This window comes from Sarcophilus harrisii, chromosome 1 (assembly GCF_902635505.1).
Source record: "Sarcophilus harrisii chromosome 1, mSarHar1.11, whole genome shotgun sequence".
Lineage (NCBI taxonomy): Eukaryota > Metazoa > Chordata > Mammalia > Dasyuromorphia > Dasyuridae > Sarcophilus > Sarcophilus harrisii.
Genome location: NC_045426.1, coordinates 118,638,516 through 118,655,943, shown reverse-complemented (window position 1 = coordinate 118,655,943; position 17,428 = coordinate 118,638,516). Strand labels below are relative to the sequence as shown.

Below are 17,428 nucleotides of genomic sequence, written 5' to 3'. Positions count from 1 at the left end.
TCCTGATTGGGTAGCACTCTGAAAAATTACCTTTTTTCTTGCCTGTTGGTCTTTGGAAGAATGTGCCTTGACGTGCTTTCTTAGGGAACTTGGATCTGTGTAGCGTTTGGTACATCCTGGAATTTGACATGCATAAGGTTTCTAAATAAAAAAGAAACAAAGAAACAGCTGTGGTTAAATCATGAGACAAATGAGGGAAAAATCCATGCTAAGCCTCCTGATTTCCAAAACATGCATTGTCACTGACTCTGATCTCAAATACTGGATAATAAACACAAAATTCATATAGAAAAACTTGGTAATTTTCTATCAGGGCTAAAAAGGAAAGCAGGCTTTGTGGGGGGAAAACAAAACCCCAAACAAAGAGATGGAGAATCTTTAATCACTGTTAAGAATCTACTTTACAATTCACCAAACTGCATAGCATGAAACCTTGTGACATTTAAAAACAAAACAAAACACTGGAATTATTAGGGAGTGTGGCAAGTTGTACTTACAATTGTGCTGCCCTGAGCATAGTCAGAAACTAGCAAACACATATTCTTAAGTGATTCAGGTAAAGAAGTTGTAGTATAGTCCAGAAAAGACTGGAAAGTGTTATAGAAGAGACCTGATTCAGAGAGAGAAAGAATCGAGAGAGAAAAGTTAGTGTGGTATGAGTAGGAAAAAAATGTATATTGTAAACAAACAAGCAAAACCCAGGCATCAAAGGGTTCAGAGAAAGAAATAGGACCTAATCAAGCAAGCTGTTTTACATGCTGAAAAACATGAAAATCATCTGAAAAGATGATTAATTTTACCAAAAGAATTTTACTTTTAAAAAGGTAATATTTAGATGCATTTGCTTGACTCTGATGCGACCCAAAGTTCTGATGATTTCTATTCACCACAGGCCACCTACACAATTGTGTGAGTTGTAGGGAGTCAGAAAAACTGGTCTTGTTTGTAGGGTCATTTTAACAAGTTGTGATTACTTAGAAATATGAAACTAGAAATGACCTTAGGGACAATTCATTTCAGCTTTTACTTATGTCCCATTTTCCTATTTAATTATGTTTACATAGATTTGAATTTTGGTAAAGTATAAGTGATTTTCTGGGATATGACCTCTGAAATGTATTACAAATTTAATGCAAAATGCATCCTTCTCAATAACCATATTAACTATATTGAAAGATTATAGTAAATGTTTGAAATAATGGGCCTTTACTGATCAAAATCTTTTGCTAATCCTCAGTCTAGAAATTAGAAAATAAATGTATTTACATTTCATCAAAAGAGTCAGTAACTAAATAGATGATAGAACTGATAGGTGATCCATTGTTATTGTCAACAAGATGCTCAGTATATAAATACAAACTTGAAACAAGTCAAAAGTCCTATTCCTTTCAAATATCTAAACTCCTGTTGTATAAAGACAACAACTACACTTTATTTTACTGGGTTTTTCCATATTATAATCTGTTTGATATTATGTAGGCAAAGCTACCTGGGAATAACATTACCTTACTGCGAAAGCTTATACATGATTTTCTTCCTGTTTCATGGATTACATTTGACTTAGAGAATAGATAGACATACTGAAGCCACATCACTGTTTATTCTGATTAAAAGTGTTTATTTATTTATTTAACATAGTACTTTACAACGATTCACTTAAATTCTTTGGGCATTAGGTTTCCTTATCTGTGAAATAAAGGAATTGGACTAGTTGATCTTCAGCTTTCATTCCATCTCTAAAATTATAGAATTCTAATTTTTGGAAGCCAGATCTAGTTAAAGAATTCTGATTGATATTTTAGAAGAATATGGCTATTGTTTCTTTTACATTTGGCAATCATTCTGACCTTGAAGATGACTTCTATATTTGTACAATCATCTTTTTACTACCTATGCTGATAGTGAGGAGAAAAGATTTATACAATGCAGAGAAATGGATAGTCAATATACCATTTACATTCATTTTTGAAGTTTGGTCAAAGAACCACTTGGATTCACATATATACAATAAAGAAGAATTTCATATGCTTATCCTTTTTTTGCTTATCCCTGAAATCTGCAACTTGGAACCAAAGTATAGAAAGCCCTAAACTGTTTTTCTAATTCTGAAAGTGGTTAATCTTTTTTAGACAAAAACATTGATATTATCTTCCAATCTATATGATATCTATGCCTCTCCTCTGGATTCAACCTGAATATCCGTCCTTTACATTCAGATTTTAACTTGTATTTTGATGACTAAAAATCTACTTTTTAAGAAATTTTTTTTAAACTGTGAAAATATTTTCCTCAAATGGATATGAAGACATCATTAAACACAAAACAAATGTTCTCAGAATTAGAAATAACAATTAAATGACTTAAACAAAACAGGTCTAATGAATGATGAGCTTATGGATAGACTGATAAAAGGTTAGTGTTTTGCAGTATAAAATTTATACAACTAATACTTTGTTAGAAACCTGATAGCATGGATAATTTTTCCTTCTATATGTCAAAGATATGTAATTTCACTAATGGGGATGTCTGTTTCACAGACAATTCCTTGATTCCTAAAGAGATGGTCTTTATATATAGGCTGTGGTTGTAGAAAAATTCATTAACCTATGGTTAATGGTGAGATTTTTTTCAACTTTAGCTAAGCTTGACTTGATCAAATAACATACAGTTCATCACTAGTCCCATAAATCAATGTTTTCTAACTGGCCAGCATTTATTATCACTTGTGCTCACCTGGTGCACCTCTGGAGGGTCCAGGATCATTTTCACAGCACAATAAACAAGCAAAGGAAGTTTTTAGCCCAGCCACTCTCAAAATGGATTTGCTTATGAATTCTTCATATTGCTGTCAAAGCAAACTTTCCTATGTAAAAATCTTACCAAATCATTTTTTTTTCTAATCAAAACTTTTTGAACAGCTGCTAAATAAGGATCAAACTTTTTTAGTCTGGAATTCTACGATCTTCCTAAACTAGCATTATATCACACAACATTCAACTCACTCTCTACATGTGATTCTTCAATCCTACACTATCGCTATTCCTGTGCTTGATATACTGCTTCTTATGCAGGGAACAACCTACCATCAATTCTATTGAAATCTTTACCAGCACAAAAGTCATTTCTCCCATTAGTCAACAATGATTCTGTCTTTTCCATACTTCAAAGAATACATGGTTTGGATCTTTATTCTGCAGTTGTATAAAACTTCTGTGTAATAGCTTTATTCCAAGTTATGTCCTCTTTCTATAAGTTACATGAGAACAGGGACCGTTATTTGATTTGATTTTTGTATTTCTTCCTAGCACCCAGCACAATTCTTTGAACATAGTATATACTTAATAAATTTATTTTTGGTTTATACATGTATAAGTTTTTATATGTGTGTGTTCATATCTGTACATGTGAGTATTTTAGCAACATGTTGCATAACAAATAATAGCAATAACTTGTATTTGTATATGGCACTGGAAGTTAGTAAAAAAGCCCTTAGAAAGGGCTTTATACATAATTATCTCATTTTAACCTCCCAATATCCTTACAAGTAGGTGCCATTACTATCTTCAGCTTTTAAAGAAAGGTACCTGGGGGCAGACATAAGTTAACTGACTTGCTACTAAGTATCTGAGCTCAAATTTGAACTCAAAACTTCTTGACTCTAGGTCTAGAGCTCTATCTACTACTCCACTTTGCTGTATCTAAAATTTTTCTAAATGGAAAAATACCCCCCCTCAAAGGCACATAATGTTTATATATTAGAATATTTTTGAAATCACTAGTGACAAATAGAAACTGATAAAAATGTAATAAATATGTCAACGATGATATCAGAATAATTGTAAATATGTATGAGAAGGTGTGTAGAAATAACAGTATCTTTTTAAAACTCAAGCTCTGCTATAGTTTAATAATAGACACTAGAATATTAACACTGAAAAGTACTGTCATGAATACATTATTTGCAAAATGTGGGATAAGAGATACCCAATATGTATAATACATTTATCTTGATGCTTTTGTTAAGTTAAATGGAATTACTTATCCTCATAACTGGCCACATATGAGTGGAATACCATACATATTAGAAAAACAAATAAAGGCATATCAATGCAATTCAAAATAAGCAGCCATATCTGAAAGGTATATGAAGACAAGAGATAACATTCAGAGCATGAAAGTTAAAGGCTTAATGGTGAAGAGCAATTGTTTTTGCAGGATTTATTTCAAAGTTCAAGTGGCTGAAGAGATATGGTATGCACAATTAAATCATACCCTTAGGATTAATTAGCTGAATATTATTACTACAAAATGAGCATAGTAATATTTAGACTGTCTACCTCTTAGGGTTATTGTAAAGATCAAATATGCTCTTACATGTAAAGCATTTCATGAACCTTAAAATGTTAAACAAATAGAAGCTGTAGAATTGGGCCTCACTGATGAACCCCTGATTTTGCTGCTGTAGGAGACTCCCTATAGAAATGCAAGTCAATACTTTCTCTCCAACTCTTTGTCACGGAGGGCTACCCAGATCACTGAGAGATTAAATGATTTTCTTAGTGTAATACTAAGTAGAAGGCCAAAGTTTAGATTTCAACATAGGTCTTTCAAATTTGAGGTCAGCTTTCTAAACCATTACATGACACTTCTCTGTTTTTTTTTCTTTTGTTTGTTTGTTTGTTTTGTTTTGCTTTTATATAGTTCAGTCATTTTAGTAGTGTCTGATAGTTCATGAATTCATTTGAGGTTTTCTTGGTTGGATAATGGAATAGTTTACTGTTTCCTTCTCCAATTCATTTTACAGATGAGGAAACTGAGGCAAACAGGTGCCAAGAGTCATACAACTAATAAGTGTCTGAAGCTAGATTTGAACTCAGAAAGATGAGTCTTAACTCTAGGTCCAGCATTCTATCTATTCACTGTATCACCTAGATGTTCCCTCTTTGTACTACTATTATATTATTCTCCTTCTACAGCCAGTATACTGCTTCAGAGTATGGAGGGGAATCTTTGGGTTCTAAATGGCAGTGCAGGTGGAAAGCAAAGGAAAAGGTCTTACTAAGCTGGAAAGACTCTAGACACTGAGCTAACATTTGTCCATTAAAAACTTTTGTATGAGGACTGGCTTGGTCAAATTTAGATTTGTTCATACCCAAGTAATGAGAAGGTTAAACTTTTCAGTCATAACAACTCACAGAAACCATCTGTGAAGGCTGATAGAGGTTTCCATGTACATCACCCACACTGATAAAATCATGAATATTTGAAATATTAATGCAGCCAGGTGACATAAACATGAGGACTGGGGACAGGAGGACTCAGGTACTTACTTAGCTGTGTAGCCCTGGGATAGTCATTTAATCTCTCATTGCTTCAGTTTCCTAATATGAAAAATGGGTGTAAAAACATACTTCATAGAAATGTTGATGGTCAAATGAGATAATGTGCAAATCTTAAAATGCTATATAAACTCTTAGTATGTCTTATTATGTCAGAGCCACTTAAGCTCTGCCTCATTTGTAAAAATGAGGATAATAAAAGCTTCTACTATATCACAACAGGCTTGTTGTGAAGATTAAATATTTGTAAAGAGCTTTGCAAACATAGAAATAATGATAATTTCTAAAATCAATGGAGAGAGATTCTCAAAAAGTCACTCATGTAACTCAATTCATATTTGGGGACAATGATAAAAACTTCAGGGAGCCTTTATCTAATTCTTAATTCAGAAAAATAAAATATACTAAAAACCTAAAAGCTTAGGAAAAAGGACAGGGTCATGACCTGTGATTTCATTTGTGGGGAATTCCCAACTCAAGTGAAGTCAACAGGCATTTATTAATTATTAACTTACACTATTCTAGTAAGTATGCTAAGCACCAAGGATACAAAGAAAGGCAAAAACAGTTCCTGCTTTCAATGACCTCACAGTCTAATAAGGGAGACAATGTGCAAATAGTTATGTACAACAAAATATATTCAAGATACATTGAAGATAATCTCGGAGAAAAGATGCTGGCTTTAAAGGGGACCAGGAAAGGATTCTTGAAGAAGGTAGGGTTTTAGTTGAGGCTCAGAGAAAACCAGGAGATCAAGACAAGAAAGAACAAAATTCCAGGTATGGGGAATAGCCAGTAAAAATGTGCAGTCAGGAGTTCCAGGTAAAGAATTTCCTTCTATCAATGCCTGTTAGTATCTTCCCTGCTACCTAGAATATTAGAGAGTTGTCCGCAAGACCAAGAATTGAGTGACAATGAATAGGGTCACACAATCAGAATATTTTAGAGAAAATATTTATATTATTATATTTCTATAATTAGAGCAGCTAGGTGGAGCAATGGATAGAGTGCCCGATATGGAGTTAGGAAAGCTCATCTTTATGAGTTCAAATCTGGGCTCAGGCACTTAACCCTTGTTTGCCTCAGTTTCCTCATCTGTAAAGTAAGCTGTTGAAGGAAAGCGCAAACCACTTCAGTATCTGCCATAAAAACCCCAAATAGGGTCATTGAGAATCAGACATGATTGAAAAATGACTGAACATTACTATAATTACCACTTTCAATGCATATAATGATATATATGATAACGACAATTTCTACCAGCTGGTTTGTATATTTAAATCATTGTGTGATACCCATGCAAATTCCCTTTCTATTTCTAGAGAACTGGTTCAATAGGCTTTCCTGCCAATTAGTTTAAAGGTTTTATTTGAATCTGTATATGTGATCATGGCACTGTCTAGCCACTTTTCTGTTGGTAGCAGTGTCTCAAGCAATGTGTTGGGAAATCAATATGCAGACCACAAAGTGAATTTGCCTCCTTCTAACCCCTTCTTTCTACTGCCATGTTAAGGTTCTTTAACATAGGACTTAAATCTTAAATTGAAGAAAACTGTTTTCTCTTACAGTATCCAGATGGGTCCTCTGGTGCTTGGCTCGATCACTGGAGTTACTGAAGGCTTTCTGACATCCTGGATGCTGGCACAGATATGGTTTCTCTCCTGTGTGGCTTCTCAGGTGAATTTTCAAATTTTCTAGTCTTGAAAAGGCCTTCTTGCAACCCTCAAACTGTAAAAAAGAAAACATTTGTTTTTTAATTGTTGAGAGGGCCTTGAATTTTTGAGTCATGCTGGGAAAATGTTTATTTTTTAAATTGATCAATCAACCAACATATTTTTACTAAGCACTTACTAAATGGCAGGTATTATCTTAAGTTTGCAAGATGCAAAGAAAAACAAAAGTACTTCCTGACCTCAAAGAGCTTTTATCCTAAAAGGAGAAAAACACATATGTAAATAAGTAGATGACACACATGCAAGTAAGGAGATACAAGATATATACTGAGTAGATAGACTGAAGACTTAGAAAGAAAGGTACTAGAAGAGTGAGTAAAGGGTAAAGATAGGGGGGTACTTGGAAAGATTTTCCCTTAAAGGTGATGTTTGAGTGGTCTTGAAGGAAGCCATAGATTCTGAGGTCAGGATGAGGAAGGAAGCCATTTTAGGGATAGCCACTGCAAAGACAAAGAGATAGAAGATAGTGTCCTACCTAAGAAAAAGCACCTAACCCATATGGCTGGATCATAAAGTATGTAAAGAAGGGTAAAATGTGAAACTGGAAGGTCAGAAGAAAGCCATATTATGAAAAACTCTGAATGCCAAAGACTGTAACTCTTTGACTATAGAGAGAAATGGCGAGTTCCTGGATCTTATGGAGTAGGACAGGAAAGATAAGTTATATAGTCAAACTTGAACTTTAAGAAAAATTATTTCAATAGGAGAACATCTTGAAGTGGAAAAAGGTTTAAGAATGGGACACTTAGTTAGGAAACCTTTATGAAAATCTAGGTGACATGTGATGAAGGCTTGAGCTCTAAGTGCTTAATAAGTTCTTCTTGACTGACTGACTGAACTAGAGGGATGACTGTGAATGGAGCTAAGGGAATATATTTGACTGATTTTATGAAGATATAAATTATAAGAAGTATCTGGGTGAATAGTTAGGGTGAATGAGAATGAAGAATCGAGGATGACTGTGAGAACAGGAACAGGATTTGGGGTACAGAAGATGTCAATGAGCCATAACTAAATATATTGAAGAAGAAAGGAAAATGGCCTAGGAAATGGCAGAATCAGCCAGTGAGAAAGCATTAATTTTGAAAACATTCAGATGTTATAGGAACTGCATTTCTCCACAAACTATACATGTCACTTTATGTACCAGATTTGGGTTAGATTTTTGTGATTACTTATGTCAGAGAAAATTAGCTGTGAGCCATCTGGACAAGTTTGTAAAAATATAGTGATGCGTGTCTTAAAGATTTATTGAAAAATTAACACACTTTTCTGTTCCCAAATTGGTCTAAATTAGAAGAACCAGGAGGGAAGAAACTTTCTGGTAACTGGTAAACTAACAAAAGTCATAGTAACCAATTAACATAATGCAGAATGCAGAAGCCCAAGGAGCCATCATTAAAGGCAGTGTATATGCCTACTAATGTTTCACAATGGTATCATTTCTCTGTGTCTTTGAAAATATCTTTTATTTGTAAGTGATAATCTGACTATGTCAAAATAAGTTGAAAAAATGCATATGAGAATGAAGCAGATCTAATAAGATAACCTGGACAAAAGAGAACTACTTTATGGCTAAAGCATTTTTAAAATGGGAAATCCATTCGTTTAGAATATCTTCTATCAAATTGATAAAACAATATTACAGAAGAGCAGGGATAAAAATGAAATCTTGAAAGATTAAAAAGATCCTTCCTCAGTGGTAAATCAATAGCAGAGCAACAAAAATATTTACTGCTTTTAATTTCTTTAAAAATCAAGCTATTCTAGCAATTTTAATTAATCAGATCATAAAATTTGGAGCTAAAAAGGGTTTTAGAAATTATTTATTATTATTCCCTCATTTAATGGATGAAGAGACAGAGGCAGAAGATGATGGAGTCATTTACCTGAGGTTGCACATGTGATAAATTACAGATTTGGGGTACTAAGGACCTTGGATATACATTCTATCTACTATATCACACAATTTAGCCTAATATTTATTATGTATCTATAAAGCAGAAGACAAATACAATGTAAACTCTATTCTCTGGTTAAATACTGTGCTTGGCCTGGAGTAACAAAGATCTAAGTTTAATTCTGGCCTCAGATATGTGACTCTGGTCAAGTTTCTTAATCTTTGTCTCAGTTTCCTCAACTAAAATGAGGATAATAACATAGAAATGTTGTGATGGTCAAATGAGATAATATTTTTAAAGCACTCAATATAGTGCCTAGCAGAGAGTAGGCAATATACAAATGCTTACAGCCCTCATACCTTAACCCTCCTTCCTCCATCTAAAGGGAGGAAGGATAAACACATAATTAGCTATGCTACACAAGAAAGTAGGATAAATATAAAGTACCTTAAGCAATTTGAGGGAGAAATCATTTTGTAAAAGAGGAACACTTTATAAAAGAAATTTACCTTGAAAGAAGTGAGGGGCTTTAAGAAAGAGGTACTGGATCAGGAAAAGGTTGATTTATTATGGGGATGGGGAACAGCATAGACAAAACCACAGTAATCAGAGAAGTTCTGAGGAAAGGAGGGCCAAATATAGGAAGTATATTAAGGAGACAAAAAAAAAAGGCAAATATGCATGGAAAACCAAATAAAAGGCAGATTTTGAAGCACCTTGAATTTAGGACAAGTTTAAATTTAATTACAGTGAAATGAGGGAACTATTGCAGTTTTGTACACAATCTTATTGGTGCACTAGGGAAATTACTTGGCAAATAGTATGAAAAAATGGATTAAAAAAGAGATAGAATGGCTACAGTCAGGTCTTAAACATTTAAAGCACGTTTGAGTGTATAGTTTTCACACCCAAGGACCATCCACAAATATAAAATGACCTATAAAATTGAGATAGCTCTTGAAATTTAATATCTTTAAAGATTCAAAGTCATGGAGAAGATTCAAGTCTTCAGATCCAAAATGATTCCCATTCAAGTTTAGCAGGTATACTATATATTGCAGAGCACAAATCATTTATGGCTTTTCTATCCTTATTGCTTTAGCTTATAGAGAATTCATTCAGAAATGAGATTATTTTTAATGATCAAGCCTTCTTAAAGGACTTTAGTCTCTAAAGAAAAGTCAGCCTATCTAGGCAGGGTGATCCAATAAGCCATTGTAAGATCTATTTAAATGACTGGATTCCACATGCTAAAATATTTAAAGGAATTATGAAAGTTGTATTTATTTTTGATTGGTAGTTATACTTGTTTCATAGACATATGTTGGTTTATTTCGATTTTGATATTTTGCTTAAAATAATTTTGGTGTTTTCCTGATTTCTACTTCACATAAGAAAAAACAAATTTAGCCTGAACAGAAGATGATTGCTGATGAAGCCAAGGGACTTTTACAACACAGTGAGAGAAATACAAGGCTGTGTGGCTTTTGGCAGTAGGACCTAAGGGAAGAAAAGTAAAAGGGAGTATTCCCTCAGGTTCTGGGGACTGAAGATAAAGTGATTCCCTAATCATTATGTAAGAGCCTCTATTTATAAGGTTCTCCCTGAATGACAACTCAGAGCAAACTCCTGGAACTGGTTTATTTAACTTGGAATCAGCTAATGAACCACACTTAGGCTTGTACTAAGTCTGTGGTTTTAGGGCATTCCAAACTTGTAGTCTGGTTCTGAGCATGGCTTCTTCTTGGCTTTGGTTCAATTATGGGGCCCACCTGAGGGGTGAACAGGGCAAGCTCTAATACCTTCTCTATTCCATATATTTCCAAACTCTTAAGACAAAGAGAATTTTGGATTGTTAAAGAACTTTAGTCAGTATCTCTCCATGTCCTGAGATAATTCAGGTCCTTTGGATATGCTGGATGATTCTGTGATGATTCAAGATTTGGAGTCTATGTGATCTCCTAGGAATCCACTAAACTGGTAATAACAGATGGATGGGCTGATGCTTCTATGACCCCTCTAAACTTCAATTCAATTCCTAGAAAGCATATAAATAATTACTTCCTAGCATTGTTTAACTGCACTCCCTTCTAGAACATTTACATAATTCTATATATTTATGAATTTTCTATTTTGATGACAAATTCAAAACTGATAACAATAGCTCACAACTGCATAGCATTTAATAGTCTATGCAAATCATTGTCTCTAAATCTGTCAGAGAGGTAGTCCAAAGATTATTTTGCCCAGTTAATAACCAAATAATTAGTTTTAATGAAGTTAAATGATTTATCCAAAGTCAAATTGCTAGAATATTCAAAAAAACTCTCACATGTTCATGAGCTACCTAAGGAGCTCAATTCCTGAAATTTTTTTCTTACCCATTATTTTAGTCTCAGTGAAATTATAGAATAGACGCAAATGAAATGAGACAGACACAAATGACAGGGGACTGTAAGAAACAGCTTCCTAATCCTCCTAATCAAAATCAGTGGAAGTAAATAAAAATCCTGATTCCTATAGTTGTTACTACCTCTCTATCCAAATTAATTTAATTAACTTGTATTTATATTTGTATTTTATATTTACATAATTATATGTCCTTATCTATGTATCTGTGTCTCCTTAAAAAATGCAAGCTCTTTGAAGGCCAATTTTTTTTGTTTGTTTTGATTTTTCCCAGTATCTCTAGCACAATGTAGCACAATCTAGCACATAGTAGATGTTTAATAAATACTTTTTAATTGATTGATTGGTTGTTTGACACTTTTCTCTGTTTACAATGCATAATAGTAGAATATAAATGGATATAAGGAAGAATAAAATATAAAAGATTCAACCTGAAAAGAACATTAGAGATGATCTAGATCAGTCCCTTCTCTTTTATAGGGAAGGAATCTGAGATCCAGACAAGTCAAATGTCTTGTTCCACAGTCATATAGCAAGCTGAGAAGCAGGACTATAACACAAGCCTCTGATTTCTTAAGTCAATGTTTTCTTCCACTATACCATATTGTTCCCCCCCACCCCATATTCTCAGAAGTATCTAGTAGAATATATGATAAATTCTGGGGCACAGTGAGACAATCTCATTCATCTAAGTAGATCAGATAATTCTCCAAGATTCCATTATAGACAGTTCTAGACTCTCTCTCTCTCTCTCTCTCTCTCTCTCTCTCTCTCTCTCTCTCTCTCTCTCTCTCTCTCTCTCTCTCTCTCTATATATATATATATATATATATATATATAGCTATTGATGCTCAAATTGATCCACTCTAAAAATGCAAATTCTTATGCAGTCCATACATAGGTCACTGGGCATTGGACTACTCTCTCAGGTATTATGCTATATAGGTATCTTTCTAGAGCTTCATTTTAATTCTGTATAAAGTATGCTTCTGCCCTTCTTCCCTTTCCTTAGTACTTCTCCTATTTCCATAGAAATATTCTTAATTGTAGCGAGACATAAAGAGATATTCTATTTTACTTATTATATATCTTCTTAAAATAAATCATAAGAAACGTGAGTTATATCTTTCAACCTGTAGCTTTCTCTGGTTTTGTAGGTGGATACAACTATAATAATAACAATATAGGATGGATAAAAGTAAACAATTCAGATGTTTTGTGCCCAAAGAGGAAGATAAAAAAAGAATTTTTGTATTAGCAAAAGGAATGGTTTAGTCATGTAGAAAAAAATGAGAGACAATAGCTGATATCCTATATTGTACCCTCAAATGAGCAAAAGAACTAAATGAGTCATAAGTCTTGGATGGAATATTTAAAGGAAGTTTTAAAAAACATAGAAAAGAATGGCATAGGGAACAAGAAATGACTGAAAAGGTGGCAATGTGAATGGTTAAATGGAGTCTTCACACCACTGAGATCAATGATTAAAAATAAATATTTTAGAAAATAAGAGAACTTAAAATTCCCTTAGTTTTGAAATATTAAATAAATCTTCATTTTGAGAAGGAGATAATAAAAAAAAAACATACACACACATACACATACACAAACAACAAGGAACCTCCTTCACAGTAATTCTATGAGACTGTTTCCAAATCATAAAATTTAATTAAAAGTACAACTTCCTCAGCTCCAGAAATCCTCCAGCTTATAATGCTCTACTAATTTTTGGACTATTTCTTGTTTAAAGAATAAAAAACTGGAATATAATCATCATCTATGTGTGTGTGAGAGAGAGTGTGTGTGTATATACATATACACACATATAGGCTTGATTACAGATCATTGACATTAAGTGGCATTAAGATGACCTTTGAAATATTACTTTCCCTTTCTATTAGAGGCTTTTGTGTAAAGTACTGAAAATGAAAGGCTCATTAGACACCATTAAAATAGGATTTATTCCATATGTGTAACCAATAATCAAGGGGAATATTATTCCCTCCCCTAATCAACTACTTAGTCTACTGAGCAGCATAAAGTGCATACCCCAAGTACTAATAACAGAAACTGTTTCCTGATCAGGTTTCCATAGCATCTCTAATGTCAACAGACCAAAGAAGAGGGGATTCTATGATATTGGACATTTTTAATATATATTTGAATTCAATTAAGGCATCAATGTTTATGACCCTTAGCAGTCTGAGCTTTTACAATTTCATCAGTCAAGTTCAATTAATCCCATTAGTGCTAGCTGGTGCCATGATATGTTGTGTGGCTCCAGGATTTGGCTGATGAATTATGTGCTCACTTACATCTCATGTATGGCCACTGAAATGAGAAGACTGAGAGACATTAGTGTAAAGGTCAGCAAACATTTTTAATGCTGTGGACATAATCATAGTAAATCCAAGAATTCTGTTCTACTAAGATTACAAGGGAGAATAATTCTGCCACTTAATAGAATCTAAGGCTGGAATTGAAAATATAACACTTCTAATTCTTATGAAGATATAAAGTAAGAGGGAGACAAATAGACAAAACACTAGAGATAATACTTGAAAGAAAATGCCTAGAGATTAAAATAAAAAGTCCTAATACATGAATTTACTGTTGATCAATTTAGTGAACAGCATTATAAAGTAACCTGCTGTGGTACAAAACCATGACTAGTTTGGGAACACTAGGGTTTTAGCCAAGGATGGGAAATTTAGAGGGCATATGAGTTCTTTCTAATTCAGTGGAAGGAATTCCCTAGTTTACTCTAGTAACTAAATTTCATTCATGTGCAACTGATTTTGTCTTAATTACTTTTTATATTAATTTTTCATGAATTACAAAGTTGGCTCAAGGGTGCATTTAGGGCTTCTTATACTAAGACTGACTTAGCCCAAGGCTGACTGCCCTGGATAGAGGTTGTCTCAGGTAGCAAAACTGAGAAAGTTCCCATCCTCAGCGCAGTTTGCAAAAATCAAGTGGCTGAATCATGATTCCGAGGTGCTACTCCTTTCCTAATGTTTCTTCAACTAAAACATATATTTGGGAAATTCTCAGGGCTGGGTAAGACTTCTAGATATGAACAACTATTTATCCTCACCACAGACCTTGTTAATATGTCCTCCAGACACCCAAACATTTTCATTTGACCTGCTAAGACATCCTAAGGACTCCTGAAATTCTACTGTGTTTTCTCCCACAATTAGAATGGGAGCTCTTGAAAGATTTACTGAACTATTAAGAATTTGCCTTGCCAGAGCTTAGCAGAGTAATTAGTACATAGTTATATGTTAATAAGTTATTTATTAAATGAAGACTTTAATAAGGACTTTGTTTTTTCTTCTTAAGAAGATGGAATAAAAGCACACTGAAAAAGGTCCTATAACTCCATTTAATTTCCAGGGTAGGCTGTCAATCAACATCTAGCCAGTTAGATTTCAATAACAACCAATTGAAGCCATTATTCAATTTGATTGAATTGTTGATTGACTATGATGCCAGATAAAAGTTAAACTAATCAATGGGATTAGTAGAAAGTGAGAACAGATTCTTTATCCTACTTTAATGTCTCCCACAGTTGTTTCTTTTAGTAAATACTGATCTGATCTGCTAAAAAGCATAAACGTTTATTCCAAGTATTAATTATAGCAGCCCTTTCCTAATTTGGTTTCCACAGTATCTCTTATGTGTGATATTGACAGAGAATGACCTGTTGTGCATATGAGATTATGTCTATAGCTAAAATTTAGCTTGAAGTATAACTAACAGAACAAGATAATAAAACAAAAAAGATACCACATTTATTAACAGATTTCTAGCAATTCTTGTTTTTAAAAAGTTATTTCAAGCTCTTTGAAAAGTCCTACATAAATATGAGGTAGGCACATACCAGAAAATGTTACCTGGAATAAAGGAAAATAATAATGGAAGAAAAAGACATAAAAGTCAAAAAGGAAGGTTGTAAAAGAGCATTTCGGTTGTTTGCTTTTGTTTCTTAATCAGTATTCTTTGCTTTATGACATATGGTTTGGCTGGTTTCTACTTAGTTGTTTCTGTTCCTAATGCATTCAGATCTTTTAGTCTCTTGAATAAATCTTAATATTATACCACATTAATTTGTAAAAAGTGCTACATGAGGAATGAAAAAAGAAAACCATGCAAATACTTCTAGGCTTTTAAGAACATCTTAATTCGTGTATTTATTACAGCATATAGAGTTCCATTTCATGTTTTCTTCCCAAGTGTGAATTCTGCGGTGAGAATGGGGGCAAATGAAGTGTGTTGTCTATACACTCTTGTTTTATTTCAGTTCCAAGATTTCACTCATCCCTTCATCAGTATGATCCAATGTCACGTCTATCAGGGTTTGACCAAGGTCCTATGAGTTTCTTTTTCTCATCCCTGTCGCTCTAATCATAAGATAACAAATTTAGAGAGAAAAGGACCTTTGGAGCTTATCTTTTCTAACATTACCATTTTGCAGACATAGGAAATAAAAACCAGAGATATCAAGTTAGTTAACCTAAGGTTAATTTCCTAAGTCCTCCCTTGAGTAATGAAGGTGAAAGAAAACCATCTCATTTATTAAAAAAAATAGTAAGAGATTCTAGTAACAACTTGGAACCATAGCTCAAATTTTATAAAACGAGAGTATATCCTTTGACCCATGAATATTACTGCTAGGTTTGTACCCCAAAGAGATCAAAGAGAAGAAAAAGGACCCATGCAGATATAAATATTTATAGCAGCTCTTTTTATGGTGGCCAAAAATTTGAAATTGAGGATATGCTGATCAATTGTGGAATGTCTGAACATACTGTGGTATAAGATTGTGATGGAATACTATTGTAATATAAGAAATGATAACAAACAGGATGCTTTCAGAAAAACTTATATGACTTATATGAACTAATACAAAATAAAGTGAATAGAACCATGAGACCCATTATCCATAGAAACAACAAAAGTACTGTATTGATAATCAATTGTGAAAGACTTATTCTGATAAATATAATAATCAATGACAATATCAAAAGACTCATAATGAAAAATGCTACCCACCTCCAGAGAAAAACTGATGAACTCTGAGTGCATATTCAAGCATATTTTTTTCATTTTATTTTTCTTGCTCTCCCCACACACAAATGGCCAATATGGAAATATATTTTGCATGACTATATATATATATACATATACATATATATCATATACATACATATACATATATATACATATACATACATATACATACATATATATATATATATATATATATATATATATATATATATATATAATAGGCACCATATAACTTGTCTTCCTAATTGGGTATGGTAGAGGATGTGTGGGGAGGAAAATAATTCGGTACTCAACATTTTAAAAATGAATTTTAAAAAATTAGTAAAAATTTTGACATGAAAAACTTGGCTAGAGATCTAGAATCAGAAGAAATTTCAAAGGCCTTTTGGTCCAACTCTCTCATTTTATCAATGAAGAAACCAAAACCTCAAAATGTTAAATCTCTTGTCTAAGGTCATCCTGGTAGTAGACATCAAAGTAAGGATTTGAAAGGAGGTCCTCTGATTTTACTGTACCATGAAGGGTATTTTAATCATTCCTTTTTAAGAAGTCAATACACCAAAGTTGTGATTAATCAAGGAAATCAAGAATCTATGCAAAATTGCATTTTGCCCTTTCAAACATCACCTTTCTGTTTCCAAGGTATTCTTTGTGCTAGTTAATGGCAGCAGGAGAGGGGAAGAGGATATAACACCTTGAGCTCAATTAGTCAGCCACTTTAGTTCATTCCATGAATTTGGCATTCCAAAGTGGCAAAGAGTCTTGATTCATTCTGATTTTCTGGAAGTATTAAAGTTTTGTTGGATTTATATAAAACCCCCTCTGTAATGTTTTCCTAAATTGCAATAAAGGAATCATACTTTCTGTGTTTTTCTTTTACGATGGCTTGGAAATTAAAGTCATTAACTAGCTCATAAATACAATTTCCTGGCTCATTGTACTCCTTGATTTTGATTAAGGATTCTGTATA

At 33.2% G+C, this 17,428-nt stretch overlaps 1 protein-coding gene across 1 annotated transcript in view; it reads right to left on the bottom strand.

Annotated features, from left to right (window-relative positions):
* GLIS3 (GLIS family zinc finger 3) overlaps positions 1-17,428 on the bottom strand; it is a 597,159-nt gene that overhangs the window by 158,459 nt on the left and 421,272 nt on the right. The window contains exons 5-6 of the mRNA XM_031962195.1: positions 6,906-7,067; positions 31-141 (exon numbers count right to left, since the gene is read on the bottom strand). Of these exons, the coding sequence (XP_031818055.1) occupies positions 31-141; positions 6,906-7,067 (273 nt within the window). The remainder of the gene's footprint in view (positions 1-30; positions 142-6,905; positions 7,068-17,428) is intronic.